We start from the raw sequence: 20,998 nt of genomic DNA, 5'->3' as shown, positions 1-20,998 counted from the left end.
CCAAACTGTGGAAAGAGCCGAGATGCCCTTCAACAGATGAATGGATAAAGATGTGGTCCATATATACAATGGAATATTACTCAGCCATCAGAAAGGGTGAATACCCAACTTTTATATCAACATGGATGGAACTGGAGGAGATTATGCTAAGTGAAGTCAATCAAGCAGAGAAAGTCAATTATCATATGGTTTCACTTATTTGTGGAACATAAAGAATAGCATGGAGGACATTAAGAGAAGGAAGGGAAAAATGAAGGGGGAAAATCGGAGAGGGAGACAAACCATGAGAGACTATGGACTCAGAGAAACAAACTGAGGGTTTTAGAGGGGAGGGGGGTGGGGGGATTGGTTAGCCCAGTGATGGGTATTAAGGAGGGCACATACTGCATGGAGCACTGGGTGTTATATGCAAACAATGAATCATGGAACACTACATCAAAAACTAATGATGTACTGTATGGTGACTAACATAACAATAAAAAGTGTTCTGGGGCACGTGGGTGGCTCAGCAAAATGCAAAAAAATTTGCATTTATTTCCTTAGCCTTTTTCCCAAGAAATGCATATAAAATGCACTAACTTTATTCCAATCTCTACTCAAAAAATGCTTCTTTTCAAAGCCTTTCCTGCTTATCAAATATGAAGGAGCATTCTATGTATTCTCTACTCCATAAACTAACTTTACTTTTCTTCAGAACAGTCTGATATTACATGTTTACGGTCTATTACTACCACTAGATTATAAACTCTATGAAAAGAGGGAATTTGTCTTATTTATAGATCCCTAGCAATTAGAACAGAGCAAGTCATGTAGTAGGTGCTCAATAAATATTTAAATGATTTAGAAAGATTCCTTCAGGAAACCTGACTAAAAGGTCATTTGCACTCAGACTGGAGACTTTTTCAGTCAGCCAGCAGTCCAAATGATATCAGATAAGATAGTTCCTATGTGGTTCCCCATCATCAAAATTAATTCTTCCTTAAATTCAAACTCAGTCAGGGGCACCTGGGTGGTGCAGTTGGTTAAGCATCTGACTCTTGGTTTTGGCTCAGGTCATGATCTCAAGGTCGTGAGATCAAGCCCCACATGGGGCTCCATGCTAAGTGAGTGCAGTCTGCTTAAGGCTCTCTCTCCCTCTCCCTCTGCCCCACCCCACCATGTGCTCTCTCTCTCTAAAATAAATAAATCTTTAAAAAAAATTCAAACTCAAGTGTTTATTTCAAGGATATCTCATATACAAACTCTTCACCACTAGTTGCAAAACCGTAAGGTAGAAATGTAACTTACTTCCATTGCCAATAGCAGTAAATTTTTTACTTAGTTATTTCTAAGGTTAATATCAAAATTAGTAAGTGCCAAAATCATACTGTGAAATAACTAAAAATCACTTTCATGCTTTTTTTCAAATTTCACTTAGGAATTCACTTCCTGCCTTAGAGGGAAGTGGGGATGGAAACTTGTATTCAAATAAAGCCCTATAATTCTGTGCTTTTTTTTGCATTTATTTAAATTCAATTAATTAACATATAATGTATTATTAGTTTCAGATGTAGAGTTCAGTAATTCATCAGTCTTATATAATACCCAGTGCTCATTATATCATGTGCCCTCCTTAATGTCCATCACCCAGTTCCCCCAACCCCCCCAACGCATCCCCTCTATAATTCTGCTTTTAGATGAAATATGCCCCCCTCCTAGCATTTTCCAAACCTTACTAAGAAGTTTCTAAATCCTTTTTCACTAAAAGCAAATAGAAGATACCTCTTAATTATATTAATCAAAATTCTGACTCCCTTTGAAATCGATTTTTAATTATACAGAATTTTTAATAAATTTTGGCTTATTTAAAAATATCCCAACAAAACTAAGAAAACAGGAAAACTGCCACTTGCTCAGATATCACTGCAGCTCTGAAATGTTACAAAAGGTTGTATGTGTTATTTCATTCTCTGAACAGTAAAACTGGTCATGTTGAAAATGCAACTGGGGGCACGTGGGTGGCTCAGTTGGTTGAGTGCCTGACTCGACTTCAGCTCAGGTCTTGAATCTCAGGGTACTGAGTTTGGGCCCTACACATTGGACTTCAGGATGGGTATGGAGCCTACTTAAGAAACAATAAAAGTGGCAGCAGCTTTTTCTGCTCACGGGTTCTGTCCCCATACTTTCATAAAATCACCTTTTTGTACCCCCTCCCAAAAAAACCCACCACAACATTAAAAGTAAAAAAAATTTTAAACTTAAAAAAATTAAAAATTAGAAAAAAAAAAGAAAACGCAACTGAGGGGCGCCTGGCTGGCTCAGTCAGAAGAGCATGCAAGTCTTGATCTCAGGGTTGTGAGTTTGAGTCTCACATTGGGTGTAGAGATTACTTAAAATAAAACTGAAAAAAAAGAAAAAGAAAAAATGCAACTGAATGGAGCCACAAATAAGTTTTAATAACGTATAGTGGTAATGAAAAAGATAATGGTATTGGAAAATGAATTATTAGGTTTTAAACTGAACCAAAGATTCCTTTTACTTTAAAACCAATTTACATTCAAAAACAACTTAAACCATATCAGGAATATAATATAAAAATATAATAAAAAAGTTTAAAAAGGAATGAGAATATGGTTGTCTTTTACTTTCTACTGCTTTAACTACAATCTATGCACCTTAGTTTGAACAAAAAGAAAATTAAGGGAATGATGCACAGCAGCCAAACCATAGTAACAGCAGTTACCTCAGGGGAAAACATTCTTGTACACGACTTCTGGAAGATTTTTGTAATAATCTCATATTAAGTATCTTTTATAATGGCAGGGAAGTATTAGGTTTTGTGCTGGATAAATTCTTCATTATAACATATCTGACATCCGATTATTAAAGAAGTCTGGTAATACTCAAATCTACAGTTGACCCCTGAACAACTCGGAGGTAAGCACATCAACAATCCCCACCTCACGCAAGAGAAAATCTGAGTGTAACTTCTGACTCCCAAACACTTAACTGCTAGTAGCCTACTACTGACTAGAAGCCTTACCCATAACATAAACAGTCAATTAACACATATTTTGTATGTTATGTGTATTATATACTGTCTTCTTACTATATAAATATGTAGTCAGTTTCCAAAGGCTCATGTCAAAGATAACTAACATCATTACACAGCGGCTACTACTTACTGAAAATCTACTATGTGTCATCTATTCATTTTATATAAGGCTCAGGTTAAGTATTTTAGACAAAGACAGTTATGTAGAAAAAGAAAACAGTATCAACCTACACCAAGTCTGTCTGGCCCCAAAGTGAGTGAACCATGGTATTTTCTCCAAGATTTTGCATAAGAACACATAACCTAACAGGGCTCCAAGTGGGTCCTATAAAACATGAACTAGAATCTAGCTGCTGAGAAGAGATACCTCTCTGGGCTAATGAATGTTTCACCTCCACCCTTCCTTGCTCTAGGAAGAAAGAGATCAATTTAATCGACTAAAGATTCTAATGACAAAAAAAACCAGAAAGTAAAATACAGAACTTCTCCCATGTAGTCTCTTTATAACTTAAAAAGGCAGTACAAGCAGCTCATGCTCAAAGACCAAAAACTCTAAACTCTGGCTATTCAATTCCAATACAACTCAACAGTGCTTTTTGTAAAAACTTAAGGCAATATAATGGCACTAAATTACTCTACAGACATTCTACAGTTTCCAAAAATCCCCAATATAAAACCATGACTCATTTAAGTTAAAGAAAATCCTAAATGATGAAATAAATGTAATTCTGCACCCCTTTAGTAGGCCAAATTCTAGTATTAATGCCAATAAATTAGTATAGAATTATTTTCTTTTCAAAAACCTTTACAAAGATCCCTTTTTCTGCTAACTTTCCTATAAATTTAAAATAGGATTTTTATTTATAGAAGTTTTAACTGAAAACAACATTTTTGTAAATTATTAAACCATATGGGGTACATTTGAAATACGTATTTTTTTAAGGACCTCGCTCCTTAAAGAAAGAATACAAAAAGCTACTCAAAAAATACTATTTTTCTGCTTTTCTGCCTTCCACTTATATATCACCAACCTACTTTTATAAACTTATATCCAACCATCGCCCAGTACGTATCCTTCACTACAACCAAACTGGAATACCAAGTCTCTAGACATTCCCTATTGAGTCCAACTTAATCTGCTAAAGATCATACCTCCGAGAAAAGAAGAGTATTAGGCTTTATTTGGATGAATTTTCATTGTTTAACATGTCTAGCACCCCATTATTAAAGAACCTTAATAAAATTCAAGTCTATTACAGGGTAAAAGAGAAAACACATAAACAATTTCCAAAAGTTCCTATCAAAGATAATGAAATAATTATTGCACATTATTAATGCTGAGAACAGCCGTACAACAAAATAACAATAAAAGCAACTACAACAGCGCTTTACTACTGCGTGTATGGTGTGCTCAAGTATTCCCCACTGCTTGGAATGAATGGTGTCTGCTCCAACTGCCACCTATCAAAATCCTTCGTTTTTCCTCAAGATTCAATTCAGTGTCATTTCTTAATTTTTTTCCTTTTTTTTTTTTTTTTAAGTAGGCACTCCCCCTCCATGTCCAACGTGGGGCTTGAACTCACAACCCTGAGATCAAGAGTCAGATGCTCTGTTGACTGACCCAGACAGGCACCCTTCCTCATTAAATTTCCTCATCATTTACTACAATTGAATGAAAGGTCTGTCTCTCTCTCTCTCTCCTTTGATCCCCAGAGAATCTTTACTCGACATCCCTTATAGAGTGTACAAAAATAATACACAGCAACAGAATATGGTATACATTATTTTCTTCTCTGTTATAAGCTCTTGAGGGAAAAACTATCATCTCATTTATCTTTTTACCCACTAAAGCACCTTAGAAAATTTGGAGGCATTTGCTAAGTATTGATTAAAATCAATGTTCTGGGCGCCTGGGTGGCTCAATTGGTTAAGTGTTTGCCTCCGGCTCAGGTCAGGATCCCAGGGTCCTGGAATCAAGCCCCGCATCGGGCTCCCTGCTCAGCGGGGAGTCTGCTTCTCCCTCTGCCCTTCCCCATCTTATGTGCACACACGCACTCTCTCTCTCTGAAAAATAAACAAAAATTCTTTTTAAAAAAAACAAAATAAACTCTTAATGTTCTTCTGTATATCACAAAGAATTTAAATGGACTGAAATGAAACTTCGAGCTCAAGTTATATTGTTCTAATGCTTTGAACTAAGACAGATTCTGGTTAACTCTTTCGGTTAAACAAATCAGCTAAAAGGAATGACTTAGACTGAAATTTTCATATTCCATTTGAGGATGTAAGCATGTCCATTTCTTAATATTCTGCAACTGATTACTTACCTGAGACCATGGTCTGTAATCTGATAACATCCAGACAGACTGAGAAAGAGAAGTACACGTCCAGTCTCTTGATCAGATTTTTCACTCCCAGAGTAAATTAAGTCTTTTCCTCTAAGCAATCTAGTCCTTGATGCTTTTTTACACAATGCAGAAGACTCTGGGAGTGCTGACATAGTTCTTAGAGCTGTTCCTGTACAACAAAACGAATGACCACAATATGCAAAGGCTGGAGAAGCACAATGCTGTTGCCAACAGACACTAGTCCTTAGTCCAACAATATCTTTACTGTAACAACCAGCGGAGGAACAACTAAAATTGGATGCTGTTTCCATTACACAAAGACTTTCAACATTTCTATGTCTCCATTCTACAGCATCTTCAATATCAGCCAAATCTTCAGCATCTAACATCCACACATACGGAGAAGTGAAAGTGTCAGAAGAAATGGGCTTAGTCCAGGGGTGTTCATTATCCATTTCTTCTCCAATACCTTTGTTAGTTAAATCGTGCAAACAAGCATACGGCTTGGTGGACTGCATGGTAATGTCTTTATTCTTCCATGTAGTCGAAGTAATTTTGCTCGTAGAAGTTTTTAAAAGGCCACTCTGATGAGATGTCAGAATTCCAAGGGCTCTAGAGATCTTCTCTAGAGCCGCATCTGTGATTTTTTCACATCCAGACAGATCAAGATGCCGAAGACTCTGACAGCAACCAAGCCAAGACCAACTATAATTAAGAAATAATAAGACTATCAGTGGATATTGTTAAAATCTCCAAAAGCATATGACTGTGAGTAGATAGAAACTAGAAGATTTAAAATCTAATATAATCAAATATTTACTGAATATCTACTGTGAGGCATCATTTTAGATGCTAGGGATAGGAAAAGACAGTAAGAGTAATTAGGGTCTAAGAGTATTGCTAACCTAACAGAAGGGCAGGAGAGGAGAAAGGTACAGAAGGGAGAGACTTCACTTATTATTCCAAAAAGTAACCAGGAGGAAAGGCTGTACAAACACCAAAGAAAGAATAACTAATGATTAAAGGAGGAAGATCCAGAAGAAACAAAGTCTAGGAACTGGGAGAGAATTGGCCATAGCCAGAGAAAGGTACACCTCTCCCTCTGAAACAGGAAGAGAGATGCTGATATAAATGCTAGGGTGGGAAAGAGAAGGGTGAGGTAGAATAAGAAGGAAAGTGATGGCATCTAAGGAAATAAAACCTGTGAAGATTGTAGCTTGAGGAAAGTGTTACAGTTCCAGAATATGAAGAATGTAAGAGAAAGCTTTGCCAAATGGCATTTGGAGCCCAGATGAAATTGGAAACTTCTTAAAAACATATAGTGCCAATCTACACTGACTGCCCAGCAAGGCTCAAAGGTCTAGACACAGTAACAGGATTATAAAGATGACAGGATGATGCAAATTGAATTTCTGGATCAGCTGGACCCTATGGACAAAGAAGCAAAGAACTGGAGGGTATTATCAAGTTATAGTCATACATGACTGAGATCTGAAAGTAAAAAAAATAATACAATTAAACTGTAATTATGGAAACGAACTACAGAACAATTCTACTAATTCATAGGTAGAAATAAATTATAATACTGAAATATTCAAAAATAACTAACCTGTCAAACGCAGAATCTGAAATGTCAGTCTGGGTCAGATCCAGATGCTCCAAGTTAGGACAAAGTTCTAATATCTGCCTAACCTAAGGTGGGGAGGGTGGATTAAGAAAGATACAACTTTTAGTAAATAACATAAGCCAGTGGTTCTCAAGCTTTTGGGCATGTAAACATCACTTCAATTCTGTTTTACTATATTCTGGACTCAAACTCTGGAGAATCTGTTTTAATAACCATGAGATTAGACCCAGGAAATTTACATTTTTAAGGAATACCCAATGAGATTCTAATGTAGGACATTACAAGACAGACTTGTAAAACAGTTAATTTAATCTCACGTGCCTGTTTTACCAAGCCTTACATATAAGGAATCATAAAAAACTGGGTTTCATCACTTAACTTAGTATCTGTGAAACTGAATAAATTGTTTGTCTCCTAGTCTGTTTCCTTTTCTATAACGTGTAGACAGTACCTATACCAAAATTACTATGAAAACTGAAATTAAATAGCATGAAAAGTTAGCAGTGCATGCCTGCCTTTGGGAAGACACTCTCATGGGTAAACAGCTTTTTTTTTTTCCTTCATTAAATTCAGAAATAAGTAAAACAAATTTAGATCACTGCTACTTTTTCTTAATACCCAAACTAGTGCTAATTTATACATACCATTTTGCTGGAAACTGCAGAGCTGTATGCTAATACTATAGTTTTTACTGAAGTTCCAACATATGGCAGAATGTTATGAATTAAGCCATGAAGTAAACGTTTTTCCATTTGTGCAATGCTGATAGCAATCGATTCCTCTGCAGACTCTTCTGTAAAATGAATTCAAAAATCTAAGAATTTGATACCACTAATTATAACTAGGCTACTCAAGGAATCACCAAGTCATTAAATATGAAATACTTTTTGCTATTCTTTTTTTTTTTTTTTTTTTTTAATGTAGGCTCCATGTCCAGTGCGGAGCCCAACGCAGGGCTTGAACACATGACCCTGAAATCAAGACCCAAGCTATGATCAAGAGTCAGGCGCCGCCTTTTCCCTCTCTCTCTTTTTTTAATACTTTATGCTATTCTTAAACTCCCTTATGTATGCAAAGCAACTTCAATGGACAAGGTCTCACTCACCAGAACTTAATATTTAACACGTCTGACATCAACTAAAAAGAGACAAAAGGGGAAAAAAAGTTTATAATGAGAATGAAGGGAAGATTTTTTTTCACTTGCTTCAAGGTTGAAGGTGATTAGGAAGTATAGCAGAGAGAGAAAAATAACTCCAGTTTCAGGAACTTGAAAAAGTTTTGGAAAAAAAACTGAATATTTAAAAGAATAGTAGAGGGGCGCCTGGGTGGCTCAGATGGTTAAGCGTCTGCCTTCAGCTCAGGTCATGATCTCAGGGTCCTGGGATCGAGTCCCGCATCGGGCTCCCTGCTCCTTGGGAGCCTGCTTCTCCCTCTGCCTCTCTCTCTCTCTCTCTGTCTCTCATGAATAAATAAATAAAAATTAAAAAAAAAAAAGATTAAAAGAATAGTAGAAGCTCTTCAAGAAAATACAGGATGTTAAAAGAAAGATGACTATGATAAAAAGTATCATTTGTTATTTTAGAAAAATAAAAGGTACACAGAGCTAAAAGGGATTTAAAACAATTGAGTGAGCCTGGTCATAACGAATCAAACAAAAGTACCTTAGAATTTTTAAGAAGCATGGCTTTTGATTTTTGCTTAATAACTTCTGTAGAGCTTAGATGTTTACAATAGGATGCCACCCTGTTAACAACCAACACAACAAAAACACTACAAACTCCAATTTGATATAAGGGAAAAAAATACACCAACTACACTAAAAAGAATGAATTAATAATTGTATCACCTTTCTCAGGACACTATTATTATTATGCTTACCTAAAGACCTAATCTGAATGTCTCTAAACATAAAATAGTTTAACAGAATAAATTAAGAAAAGTATCATTTTTAAGACAGTCTCATTTAAAATAAAACTGAGTGTGGCTAAGAAATGAAATATGAAAAGAAAAATTCTGAATTTGTGACTAATGGTTCCATATTTACAGATTTACCTAAATTTCTTGTTTAGGGTGCCTGGGTGGCTCAGATGGTTAAACATCTACCTTCGGTTCGGGTCATGATCCCAGGGTCCTGGGATCGAGTCCCGCATCGAGCTCCCAGCTCAGTAGGGAGCCTGCTTCTCACTCTGCCTCTCTCTCTCTGTCTCTTATGAATAAATAAATAAAATCTTTAAATTTTTTGTTTAGTCAGACATATGTGTAAAGTGCAGAGATAAAAATGACTTTTAGCAAACCCTATTTATTCTACTGTAATTTTATTCCCAAATAATTCTTTTGTTTCTGTGGTCCTCTCTATCTAAATCTGTATTATTTACTGTGAAATCCTTAAAAAAAAAAACAAAAAAGAAATTAAACATCCTACGAAGAACATTATCTTCCTGCAAGACTAGTAAAGACAACTAAACTAAAAAAGCACTAACATAAAAACACAGTTTGTAGATCCAAAGTTTAGTCTTAGATACACCAAACAGCTGAACACATATATTACCTTAACAAGGCTCAATCATTACAGCCTTAACCTTTACCTTCAATGTGAATCTTATTGATAAGCATTCTTTGGCTATCCTCAAGCATTGACACAAATACGCTAAGTTTGGTAAAGACTTTAAAACTCACATGGGTTTTACTCAGATTTCTCAGAGGACCTTAACTAATCACCCTACTTAAAATTTAAATTTCTTTCCTCTCTTCCTGGCACTTCATTTTTCTCCGTGGCACTTGACACTATCCAATATAGCATATATATTTTGCCTGGGTTTGTTTATCTCCCCTCTCCATAAAAAAATTTTTTTTTTTTTTTAGATTTTATTTATTTGAGAGAGAGGGAGTTAAAAAGCAGGTGGAGGGGCAGAGGGAGACAAGTGAGGAAGAAGCAGATTCCTGGCTGAGCAAGGAGCCCAGTGTGGGGCTTGATCCCAGGACCCTGAGATCATGACCTGTGCCAAAGGGAGATGCTTAACTGAATGAGCCACCCAGGCGCCCCTCCCCTCTCCAAATTTTAAGGCCAAGGATTTTTTTTCCTATATCCTTCACTATTAACCTCATGCCCAAGAAAGTTCTTGCCACAGGGTAAGCATATCACCAAATCTACCTGGAACAGACCTTTTCCTTATGTAGCATCCTCTAAATGTTCAAAACTATAACACAATGCAGTGACTTCATTTCACAGAAGTTGTACTGAAATAATAATCTTTATATTTATACTCCTCTTTTTCCACGTGTTTAGTTCTTTTGCCAAACCAGCTTACTATTTTTTAAGATTTATTTATTTATTTTGGTGCGGGGGGAGGGAGAGAAACTCAAGCAGACTCCCCGCTGAGCATGGAGCCTGACACGGGGCTGGATCCCACAACCCTGAGATCACCACCTGAGCAGAAACCAAGAGTCAGAAGCTTAGCCGACTGTACCACCAAGGCGCCCCCAGCTTAGTATTTTTTAAGTGGGCAAGTTATAAATAAAAATTCCCTACAGTTTCAGTTTTACCAGGTATTAGAATATCTTATCTGTTGGGTTTTTTTTCATGATTTCACCATCTTTTAGTAATTATTTCCTAGAACAGTATCTAAGAATTTGTATCTCCCTCCTCCACACTCCCAAATAGTGTCTTTCTGCACCTCTATTGTGGCATTTTTTATTATACACCTTGAATTAACAATTACCTATTCTAGGGGCGCCTGGGTGGCTCAGTCATTAAGCATCTGCCTTCAGCTCAGGTCAGGATCCCAGGGTCCTGGTATCAAGCCCCGCATCGGGCTCCCTGCTCAGCGGGAAACCTGCTTCTCCCTCTCCCACTCCCCCTGCTCGTGTTCCCTCTCTCGCTGTGTCTCTCTTTGTCAAATAAATAAATAAAATCTTAAAAAAAAAAAAAAGAATTACCTATTCTAAATTCTCTCCCATATGAGTTCTTTAAGGGTAGGGATAAAGTCTTAGTCACCCTTCAATTCTCCCACAGTGCTTACAGAACAGCTACGCTAGTTATTATAATCCCTCGTCATTTACGGAGAATTTTCACATATACATTACTTCTTAATTCCACAACAACATTGTGAGGCAAATGGTATGACTGTTTACAAATGAATAAACAGATTCAACAGCTTCGTGCTCCTTCCTCTGGGCCACGATGACTCAATAAATATTGCTGAAATGATCAAATAAAATGGTCCTAAAAAACACACTGTAAACCGCAAAGTGCTATAATGAACGTACATTACTTCAATAAGGAGAACAAACATTATTTTTTGATTTAAGCTTTAAATATAAAAACAGATGGGAAATAACCCTATATAAACTTAAACAGAATAAATTTTAAATTTGTTTATTATTCTTTCAAATTTTACAAAGTTGGGGCGCCTGGGTGGCTCAGTTGTTAAGCGTCTGCCTTTGGCTCAGGTCATGATCCCAGAGTCCTGGGATCGAGCCCCACATCGGGCTCCCTGCTCGGCGGGAAGCCTGCTTCTCCCTCTCCCACTCCCCCCTGCTTGTGTTCCCTCTCTCACTGTGTCTCTGTCAAATAAATAAATAAATCTTTAAAAAAAAAAAAAGTTTTACAAAGTAGCAGGCTTATAAACTCCAATTTGCTTAGAATTGTAATCTTAACACCTAATAATTTATAAGCACTTAACTGTTAAATATAATATTAATTACTAAAGAACCATGTACTAATTTTAATTCCAAACACAGCTTACCAGATTCATCTATATCAGCATCTTCATCCCACTCCTGAAAAGCACGACTTTCATCTTTTCTGTTTTTCACCCATTCCTCATCAGGTTCAGTATCAAGTTCAGTTGCTGGACCACTATACCAGTCACCTACTCAACAAATAAATAAAGAGGAACAAAATAAGATTAGACTGGCTACCATTACCAAAAAAAAAAAAAAAAATTACCTCTTTACAATAAAAATCTCTGCACACAGAAAATACTTGAGCTCTAAGCAATGGGCCAGCAATTGTTAGAAATGTTCAATTATGGTTTAAAAATTACACTTAATATGCAAAGGAATTTCAGACATACAAAAAAGAATTATGAAAAGTAATTATCAATAGTCTTACATGCAATTTTAGAAATCATTGAAAAGAACTTAACCTTTTTCCCCTACTGTGGCTTCACATTGGCACCAGCAATACCCTCCAAATGATGATAGCTAATAAACAAAAGTAAGCAAAGACTTTCTGCTCAGTAGTGAATAGTCGGCAATTCAGCAATAGGTAGGAACATAGTCAAAGGGGAAAGATTAGGGTAAAGCTAAATCATAAATTTAAAGATCCTGGAGAATATACTGCAATTAAATTACACAATTGTGAAGTGAGAGACAATGTGGAATTAATTTATTCAACTCTTAGTATTACATCTAAATTACAATTTCTCAATCTTAACAGTACTGACATTCCGGGCTGGGTAATTCTTTGCTGTGGGGAGCTGTACTGTGCACTGAAGTACAGTGTTTAGCAGCAACCCTGGCCTCTACTCACTGGAGGCTTGTAAAATCCCCCAAAATGGGACAAACAAAAATGTCTTCACAGACATTTCAAAATGTTCCCTGGATGGTGGTAAAATAAATTCTGACTGAGAGTCACCAGAAACAAGCACCATAGGGGCGCCTGGGTGGCTCAGATGGTTAAGCGTCTGCCTTCGGCTCAGGTCACGATCCCAGGGTCCTGGGATCGAGTCCCACATCGGGCTCCCTGCTCCTTGGGAGCCTGCTTCTCCCTCTGCCTCTGCCTCTCTCTCTGACTCTCATGAATAAATAAAACATTTAAAAAAATTTAAAAAAATTAAAAAAAAAGGAAACAAACACCATAAACAAATTTAAAAAAAAAGATTTTATTGAAACTTTTTGTTTAAACATATAAAAAACAAAAAAGAGCAGCAGTTAAGATCTGGTTAAGGTTGGCCGACCTCGCGGCACAACGGTAGCGCGTCTGACTCCAAGATCTGGTTAAGGTCACAGAAGTCTTGTACGGCATTTTTACATTTGATCTTTACATCAAATGGTACCTAATTATGTATTAATCCCTATTAATTAGTTATTAATAATTAAAAATATCGCTAAACAAAAAAGTATTAAATATATCCATATTTGCCTTCTCAATGTTTCATTTTACTACAATAGGAAAATTTATTCTACATAAAGTAATAATTCTAATCATTTAATAAGTCTACCCAATACTTCAAATAGCTTTGCTCAAAAAATAAATATCTAACAACAGCTATTTTAAGGGTGCTATATATTAACATAAAAATTAATTTTTTAAATTCAATTTATAATTTAATTATGTGAGAAATATATATCTCCATGTCAAAGTGACAAATTATAGAAAACAAAAACATTTAATTTAAATGTGAAGTTAAAACAGTCACTTAGAAGAAACTTTTCATTCATTTTCATATAGAAAAATGTATGCCATATTACTTGCTTTTACTCCATGACTGCACTATATGCTCATGAAAAGGAAATTTTCTTTGTTTACATGTAAAAGTAACTTACCACAATGAAATAAATATGAAATTGTGATTTAAAATGAGGCATTACCAATCACAAAAAAAATGCTAAAGACAAAACAGATTGTTATTTTGAGCCACTACCAAGGCAGCCATAATGGTGCCCCATCTTTACATTTTATAGAATTTATTCTGTATTTTTGGGCGCCTGGGTGGCTCAGTTGGTTAAGCGACTGCCTTCGGCTCAGGTCATGATCCCAGGGTCCTGGGATCGAGCCCCGCATCGGGCTCCCTGCTCGGCGGGAAGCCTGCTTCTCCCTGCTCCTCCCTCTCCCACTCCCCCTGCTTGTGTTCCCTCTCTCGCTGTGTCTCTCTCTGTCAAATAAATAAATAAAATCTTTAAAAAAAAAAAATTTATTCTATATTTTTAAATAATCTAATTATTTAAAGCTGTTCTGACAACCTATTAATTTCATTTTTACTCCAAATACAGGCAAAAGTAGAAGTAGCATTTAATAAGTAGCATAATGAATACCCATGACCTCATCACTTATCTTCAACAATTATCAACATTTTGCCAATTATTTTGCATTCTCTCCCCTATTTTTTTCTTAATTATCTTAAAAGAAATTCCGCACATCACATAAATCACCCACGAATACTTGAGCATTGCTAGTTTTTCAAAAGTGTTTACAAAAAACACATCATCTAACTGTGAAATCTACTTTTTGGTTGACCTCTCAGAATTTCCCTCCCTGACCCTGCTTATTAATGTCTACAAGTAATCATTTTAAAAAATAGACTGAAGTAATTTTTAAAACAAATTAAAAGTCTCATTTACCTACCTCTAGCCCAATGAACAGGGTAAAGATGTTTCCAAAGCGATCCAGTTTTTGCGAGCTGAGACCATTTAGTGCTTACTTGACTGCATCGACACAATTCTTGAGGATTAAGATAACTGAAAATTGACAGCATTACCTCAGGAGGAAGATGGGTTATACCTGTGGATTGTTCTGACACTTCCGCTTCTGAAATAAAAAAAAAAGAAAAACTTTAACATTAAAGGCTGTAAGAACAAATGCAGTAAGAAATTACAATCACATTTCTATAAATAAAATCCAGTGCCTAAAGTCCACTCCTTCCTGCTTTCAAGATGTGAAAAGGAAGTAACATGGATTAGTGGTAACATGGGGATGTTCAACTTGTTAAGAACCCGTAGGGTTAAACTATCATGGCCCAAATCATACTTCATCAGTGAGAGCTACAATAATGAACACAGAATTGACTTCCTCTTACAAAGGCGTCACAGAAAAAACAATACTCACTTTGTAGCATAAGAAGCATCATTTGAAAAAGGAACCCAGCAGGTTATACAGCTTCAAGTGTAGAGTCGGCCAGATTATGAGATCTCCAAGGCATTTTTAATGACACACACAAATCTCACAACACGTTCCATTCATGTATTAGGACTCCTGTCAATATTTTCCTTGTGCTCCCTCTCTGATTTTCACATTTGGTATAAGAGGTCTGTGAAATCTAACTTCTGTAACCACAGGTGGCCAAACCCACTACTATTTGTGAGCCAGTTGAGACCATGTAAACATTTCTAATGTTGGTGTACATTTATCAGCAGTCTTTTGTCAGCAATTATTTTAAAAAACAGTCATTGAGAGGCACCTGGGTGGCTCAGTCGTTAGGCGTCTGCCTTCGGCTCAGGTCATGATCCTAGGGTCCTGGGATTGAGCCCTGCATCGTGCTCCCTGCTCAGCGGAAGCCTGCTTCTCCCTCTCCCATTCCCCCTGCTTGTGTTCCCTCTCTCACTATGTCTCTCTGTCAAATAAATAAAATCTTAAAAAAAAAAAAAAAGTCATTGAATGTCCAATTTCCTATAATGAATTACTTCATTAGCAATTTTCAAAAAAATGCAAATGAAGTGCTACAATACAGACTACAAACTACAAGAGATTCATCAATAAGGACTGCAAAGAATTTGAGGTACACTGTATATCTGATTTGCCCTCACAAAGCAACTTAAATACAGAAATGCTATGATCAAATTACTTTAACCTAACCCTTTTCAAATGGCAAATATTTAATCATAATACAGCTATAATTTGCTTTGAAGGAGTGGGAAAACTAAATGTAGTAAGTGTGATGCTTTTAAATCCCATGTTACAATTACAATTAAACTAGACACAACAGGTCTTGGCTTGGTGTCTAAGGCACAAGCTGCATTTCAGAGTGAGCACACAAGCTTTATGGGTTTAATTATAGGTTCACCTATAAAAACATTTTTGTTTCAACATGCATCTCACCTACTTTGTTAAATGAAGAGAAAAGGACCAATTTCAAAGAATTTTAAGCTATTTTAAGAGGAATGTCACCGATACTGCCCATCTAGAAGCAGAAAAGAAATTTTTACTAGCCTGAGGATGCCAACTTTCTTTAATGATGTTTTAAAAGGCAAAGCTATCAAAGATCAATAATAAATATGAGGAAGTAGTCTATGAAGAAAAAAGGCAAGCATACTTTATTTGCATTTCTCACTTGTTTTCTCAAAGTAACTGTACATAGAAAAAAAATGCCTCTCATACTTGCTCCCGTGTATTACTGGATATAAGCTAAGAGAAGGAAAAGGATGGAAATAAAGCTATAAGCATAACTGATTTTAAAGACTGATGGAAAAAACAAGGAAAGATAAAATCAGTCACTACGGTCAATGGAGCTCAGAAAGCTGGATGATGGGAGGGGGAAAAAAAGGAAAGTTGGATGATACTGCAAAAGTGCTCTGTATATGAGAGCGTTCAATAATTCTGATTGACCAAAATAATAATAATTATTATTATTACTACATAAGTTCCTTTAAGAAACACTATACTGCACGTGGCCCAACACTACACTGCATATGGGATGTTAAATTATCATAAATCACACCAAATTTTTAGAAACCACTGTCTTCAGGGCGCCTGGGTGGCTCAGTTGGCTAAGCGTCAGCCTTCAGCTCAGGGGCCTGGGATTGAGCCCCACATCAGGCTTCCTGATCAGCGGGGAGTCTGCTTCTCTCTCTCTCTCTCTTCCCGCCCCCCCCACACTGTGTCCCTCCCCATCGCTTGTTCTCTCTCAAATAAATAAAATCTTTAAAAAAAAAAGAAATTATTGTCTTCAATTAAATGTACACTTGAAAATAAATGGCTTAGGGGCGCCTGGGTGGCTCAGTCGTTAAGCGTCTGCCTTCAGCTCAGGTCATGATCCCAGGGTCCTGGGATCGAGCCCCACATCGGGCTCCCTGCTCTGCGGGAAGCCTGCTTCTCCCTCTTCGACTCCCCCAGCTTGTGTTCCCTCTCTGGCTGTCGCTCTCTCTATCAAATAAATTAAAAAAAAAAGAAAATAAATGGCGGGGTGCCTGGGTGGCTCAGTCGTTAAGCGTCTCCTTCAGCTCGGGTCATGATCCCAGGGTCCTGGGATTGAGCCCCGCATCGGGCTCCCTGCTCAGTGGGAAGCCTGCTTCTCCCTCTCCCACTCCCCCTGCTTGTGTTCCCTCTCTCACTGTGTCTCTCTCTGTCAAATAAATAAATAAAAACATCTTAAAAAAAAAAAAAAAAAGAAATGGCTTAAATTAGTCTTCAAACAAAATCTAAAGTTCTTATCAACAAGATGCAAATGGCTTCAGAACTTAATCACTCACTATCTAAACATATGAATCTCACCTTTATCGGACTTTTCATCCACACAATATTTAAAAAACTTCTGTCGCTCCTCAGCTTGATTCCACAGGCTAAGACCTCTAAGGAGTTCCGCGGTGTCCTTCTGAGAGCAGTGTTGTGCAATCACTTTCTTCTTAATATCCTTAAGCTCTTCATAGGTAAAATATTCCATTAACATTGGCTGAAAAACCTAAATGAAACATTCATAAGGAAAGATGCTTAACTAGTTTTGTTTACCCTACACCTTTGAATTAATGGCTCAATTGTAGTATTATGACCCCGTATTTCCAAGAGAGAAAAATTCTGGTTGTTGCCACCAAGTCAGCTTATCCAAAAAAGTGTAGAGAAAAATATCACCAAAAAGACCCTTCTTTCTATGGCTTCTCTGGCTAATAAATCCCAAGTAACTAAAAAGCATCAGAAGCAGAAGGTTTTCCTGTGCAAAGCTGTCAAACACTCTTAAGCAGTCTCATATGGTTAGACATTTACGTCAGTTAACTGCCTTTTGCTACTCCAGCAACTGAACTCTACCTCACTAGGACCTCTAAATCATATAAGAAAGGTAGAAAGGTACCCAGTGTACTAAGAACCCTAAAACTCAGAGCTCTACTGAGACCTTGAACTATCTACATTTCTTCTTTGAAACAGATGCTTAGTCCCAACCTCCAATTTATAGAATTAGAATCTTTAAGAAATGAAGCCACAGTTGCTGTGTTTTTTTTTTTTTTTTGGTTCCACAGATAATTTTGATGTGCATCACAGGTTAAGAAACACTATTCGAGTAACTCAGTGGCTTCAATGTTGGTTTCATATTACAATGACTTGGGGACCTTTAAAATATATCTAGGCCAGTATCTCTGATTTAATCAGTTTGGAAAGAGCTGAAATGTGGGGTTTGGTTTTGTTTTTTTAAATACAGATCTGATTATAAGGTGAAGCCATAGGTGATAATCATCACAGTAACTGATTAACAACTAAACAAGAATCCAGTTCCTCATAAAATAATTTTTCTATTCTTTACCCTAATCCTAATATTCACCCCACTTTTAGAGAAAGAAGAGAATGGGAAAATCTTTTGCTCATCCACTCAGTGATATCCTAATACATGTGTACTAGGAATAAAATTGGTTAAGTTTAACACTACCATTTGATTACCAAAATCCCCTACCAAAAAAAAAAGAACACTAAAAATTCTTTAAGCTTAGCATGAAAATACACAAAACATTAAAAAGTTTCAAGAGGGGCGCCTGGGTGGTTCAGCTGGTTAAGTGACTGCCTTCGGCTCAGGTCATGATCCTGGAGTCCTGGGATCGAGTCCCGCATCGGGCTCCCTGCTTCTCCCTCTGACTCTCTCATTCTCTCTCTCTCAAATAAATAAAATCTTAAAAAAAAAAAAAAAGATTAAAAATTAAAATAAATAAATAAATAAATAAATAAAAAGTTTCAAGAATCCTCTAAAGGTTCTAAGAAGACATTAAGGTAACATAAAAAGCTATTAACATTCAATACAGTGCCATCTACATAATAATAAAATAAATATTAGTTGAGCAAATGAATTAAATCATTGATTCAGTGACAACCTCTCTGAGGTAACAAAATTTATGTTTTCTTGGGGTTTTCTTCCTTTCCTAAAATGAACCAGAGGCTTATCTTCCTATGCATTATTTTGAAGAATGAAAGGCAAAACAACATCTTAAAAATTTTATAAATCAAAATCATAAGGGAGAAAAAATTATGCTTACCTCCTCTTCCTCTTTCATGTGAGGAAGAAAATCTCTTGTAAAAGCCTCCAATCTCTCTTTTAGCTGTTTTGCATAATTTAACTGCTCACATTCATTCTAGAAACGTAAAAAAAAATTATACCCTATAAGTTTTGCTTCCTTATTTATATTATACTGATCATAGGAAGTAAGTTTAAAATACAACATAAAACCTCAGGAAAAAAACAGACTGACAAATAGCAAAGTGGTCTCTGTATTTTTTGAAGCATAAAAGATGTCCTTAAAATATCTTGCAAAGGAACCTTGATTTCTTTCAGTAATGTGATCTCATACTTCAAAATGTCATAAAAAGTCTAAAAATAGCAAGTATTTGCTCAAAACTTCTATTGATTTCTAATGCATACATTTATAATAATCTCTCTGTTTCAGTTTTCTTAATCTACGTCTGAGCAGTCCTCAAGAGCCTAGTGGACTCGATCACCAGAGTCCCTTCATACTCATCCAATGTACCCTCCACTACACAATCCACAACGTCTGTTACGTTACGCTGAGAGAAGACCATGTCTACTTCAAAAGGCCAGGTATCAACATACTTCCAAAGATAAGGGGCTCATGACATCCTGAAGTAAATCAGTCTAATTCTGGACAATAGCTAAAAGGTTTTCTCACATGAACTAAGATGCCATCTCCTCCCTGTAACAGCTATCACTTCTACATCAGCCCTCTCAACTTAAAACATGGAATTTTACAAAATAATAAAACTTTTAAAATATAGGAATATTTTACCCCTGCTGAGTCTTCTGTAGTCTCCTCCTTTTTGTACTAATTTATTCAACTGCTTCTCAATATTCCATCCAATGTCCTATTCTCTGAAGATTTTACACATTTTCCCTAAGCATCCCAAGTGGCTTCCATTTCCACTTCACATGCTAAGAATGATCAAATTTGCTTTTCCAAATCAAATTACTCTTCTGATCCTGAAGCCCATCTACACCTCCTCCTATTAATAAATGCTCACCTGGACTGCACAAGCAGTTCAAACTCAACATGTCCAAAATGGATCTTTTTATTCCCCAAGCCTTTTCTATATTCCCTAGAAATTTAGGCTCAATTCTCATTCTTATTTCCTTTCTCTTTCTGTTTTCCTTTTTCCTTTATATGCACACCCTACATGCTATCAATTTTATGTCCTATATAATTCTCAAGTCTGTCCCCTTCCCTCTATCTCCACTGGCTACTACTTTAGTTCAGATCTTAATCATTTTATTGAATAGGAATACATGAACATGATATAAAACTGAAAGAGTACAAAGAAGTATTCAATAAAAAGTAAATCTCCCTTCCATCACTACCCAGTACCCTACCCTCACCCAATTGCCCACTTCTCCACCAAGGAGTTACTGTGTCTTCTTCCAGACACTATTTCAATATTTTTGAGAACAGTCTTCCTGCTTCAGTCTTTTCTTTCCCTTCAACCCATCCTCCTCCTTGCTGTAAAAGTCTTTCTAGAACACAAATCTGTAAGTGAAAGGTGTGTGGTGGTTTGACACAGTTGCAACTTACGTCCATGTTTCACCAAGCCAGAAGGGAGACTGTAAATGAAGATCAGATTTCAAATTTCTAACAATATGTAAATATAATTAAAAGGAAAATCTTTCTATATCATTATCCTAAACTACACTCAAATATGGCTAATTCTATGTTATACAATTAAAAATTGTCCTGTTTAGGGCACCTGGGTGGCTCAGTTGGTTAAGCGACTGCCTTCGGCTCAGGTCATGATCCTGGAGCCCCGGGATCGAGTCCCGCATCGGGCTCCCTGCTCGGCAGGGAGTCTGCTTCTCCCTCTGACCCTCCTCCCTCTCATGCTCTCTGTCTCTCATTCTCTCTCTCTCAAATAAATAAATCTTTAAAAAAAAAAAAAAAAATTGTCCTGTTTAACAATCCCTGCACCCTAAAATATGGAAAAAGGAAAGATAGTAAACATTACAGCTAACATTCAATTTTTAAATAAATAGAATTTATAAAATAAAAGTATTCACTCAATCTCACCTTTAGTCA

The 20,998-nt window shown here is 36.5% G+C and overlaps 1 protein-coding gene across 1 annotated transcript in view; it reads right to left on the bottom strand.

Moving 5' to 3' along the window:
• The window catches only part of FBXL5 (F-box and leucine rich repeat protein 5), a 28,560-nt gene extending 9,483 nt beyond the window's left edge, over nucleotides 1-19,077 (bottom strand). The window contains exons 1-7 of the mRNA XM_081812591.1: nucleotides 18,959-19,077; nucleotides 17,220-17,406; nucleotides 14,358-14,540; nucleotides 11,755-11,880; nucleotides 7,654-7,802; nucleotides 6,992-7,074; nucleotides 5,362-6,087 (exon numbers count right to left, since the gene is read on the bottom strand). Of these exons, the coding sequence (XP_081668717.1) occupies nucleotides 5,362-6,087; nucleotides 6,992-7,074; nucleotides 7,654-7,802; nucleotides 11,755-11,880; nucleotides 14,358-14,540; nucleotides 17,220-17,406; nucleotides 18,959-18,976 (1,472 nt within the window). The 5' untranslated portion in view covers nucleotides 18,977-19,077. The remainder of the gene's footprint in view (nucleotides 1-5,361; nucleotides 6,088-6,991; nucleotides 7,075-7,653; nucleotides 7,803-11,754; nucleotides 11,881-14,357; nucleotides 14,541-17,219; nucleotides 17,407-18,958) is intronic.
• Nucleotides 19,078-20,998: the final 1,921 nt, after the last annotated feature.

The sequence above is a fragment of the Leptonychotes weddellii genome, chromosome 2 (assembly GCF_054177405.1).
Source record: "Leptonychotes weddellii isolate Sample4059 chromosome 2, ASM5417740v2, whole genome shotgun sequence".
NCBI lineage: Eukaryota > Metazoa > Chordata > Mammalia > Carnivora > Phocidae > Leptonychotes > Leptonychotes weddellii.
Note: the sequence above shows the minus strand (reverse complement) of the source record. Positions and strands in the feature narration are given on the sequence as shown.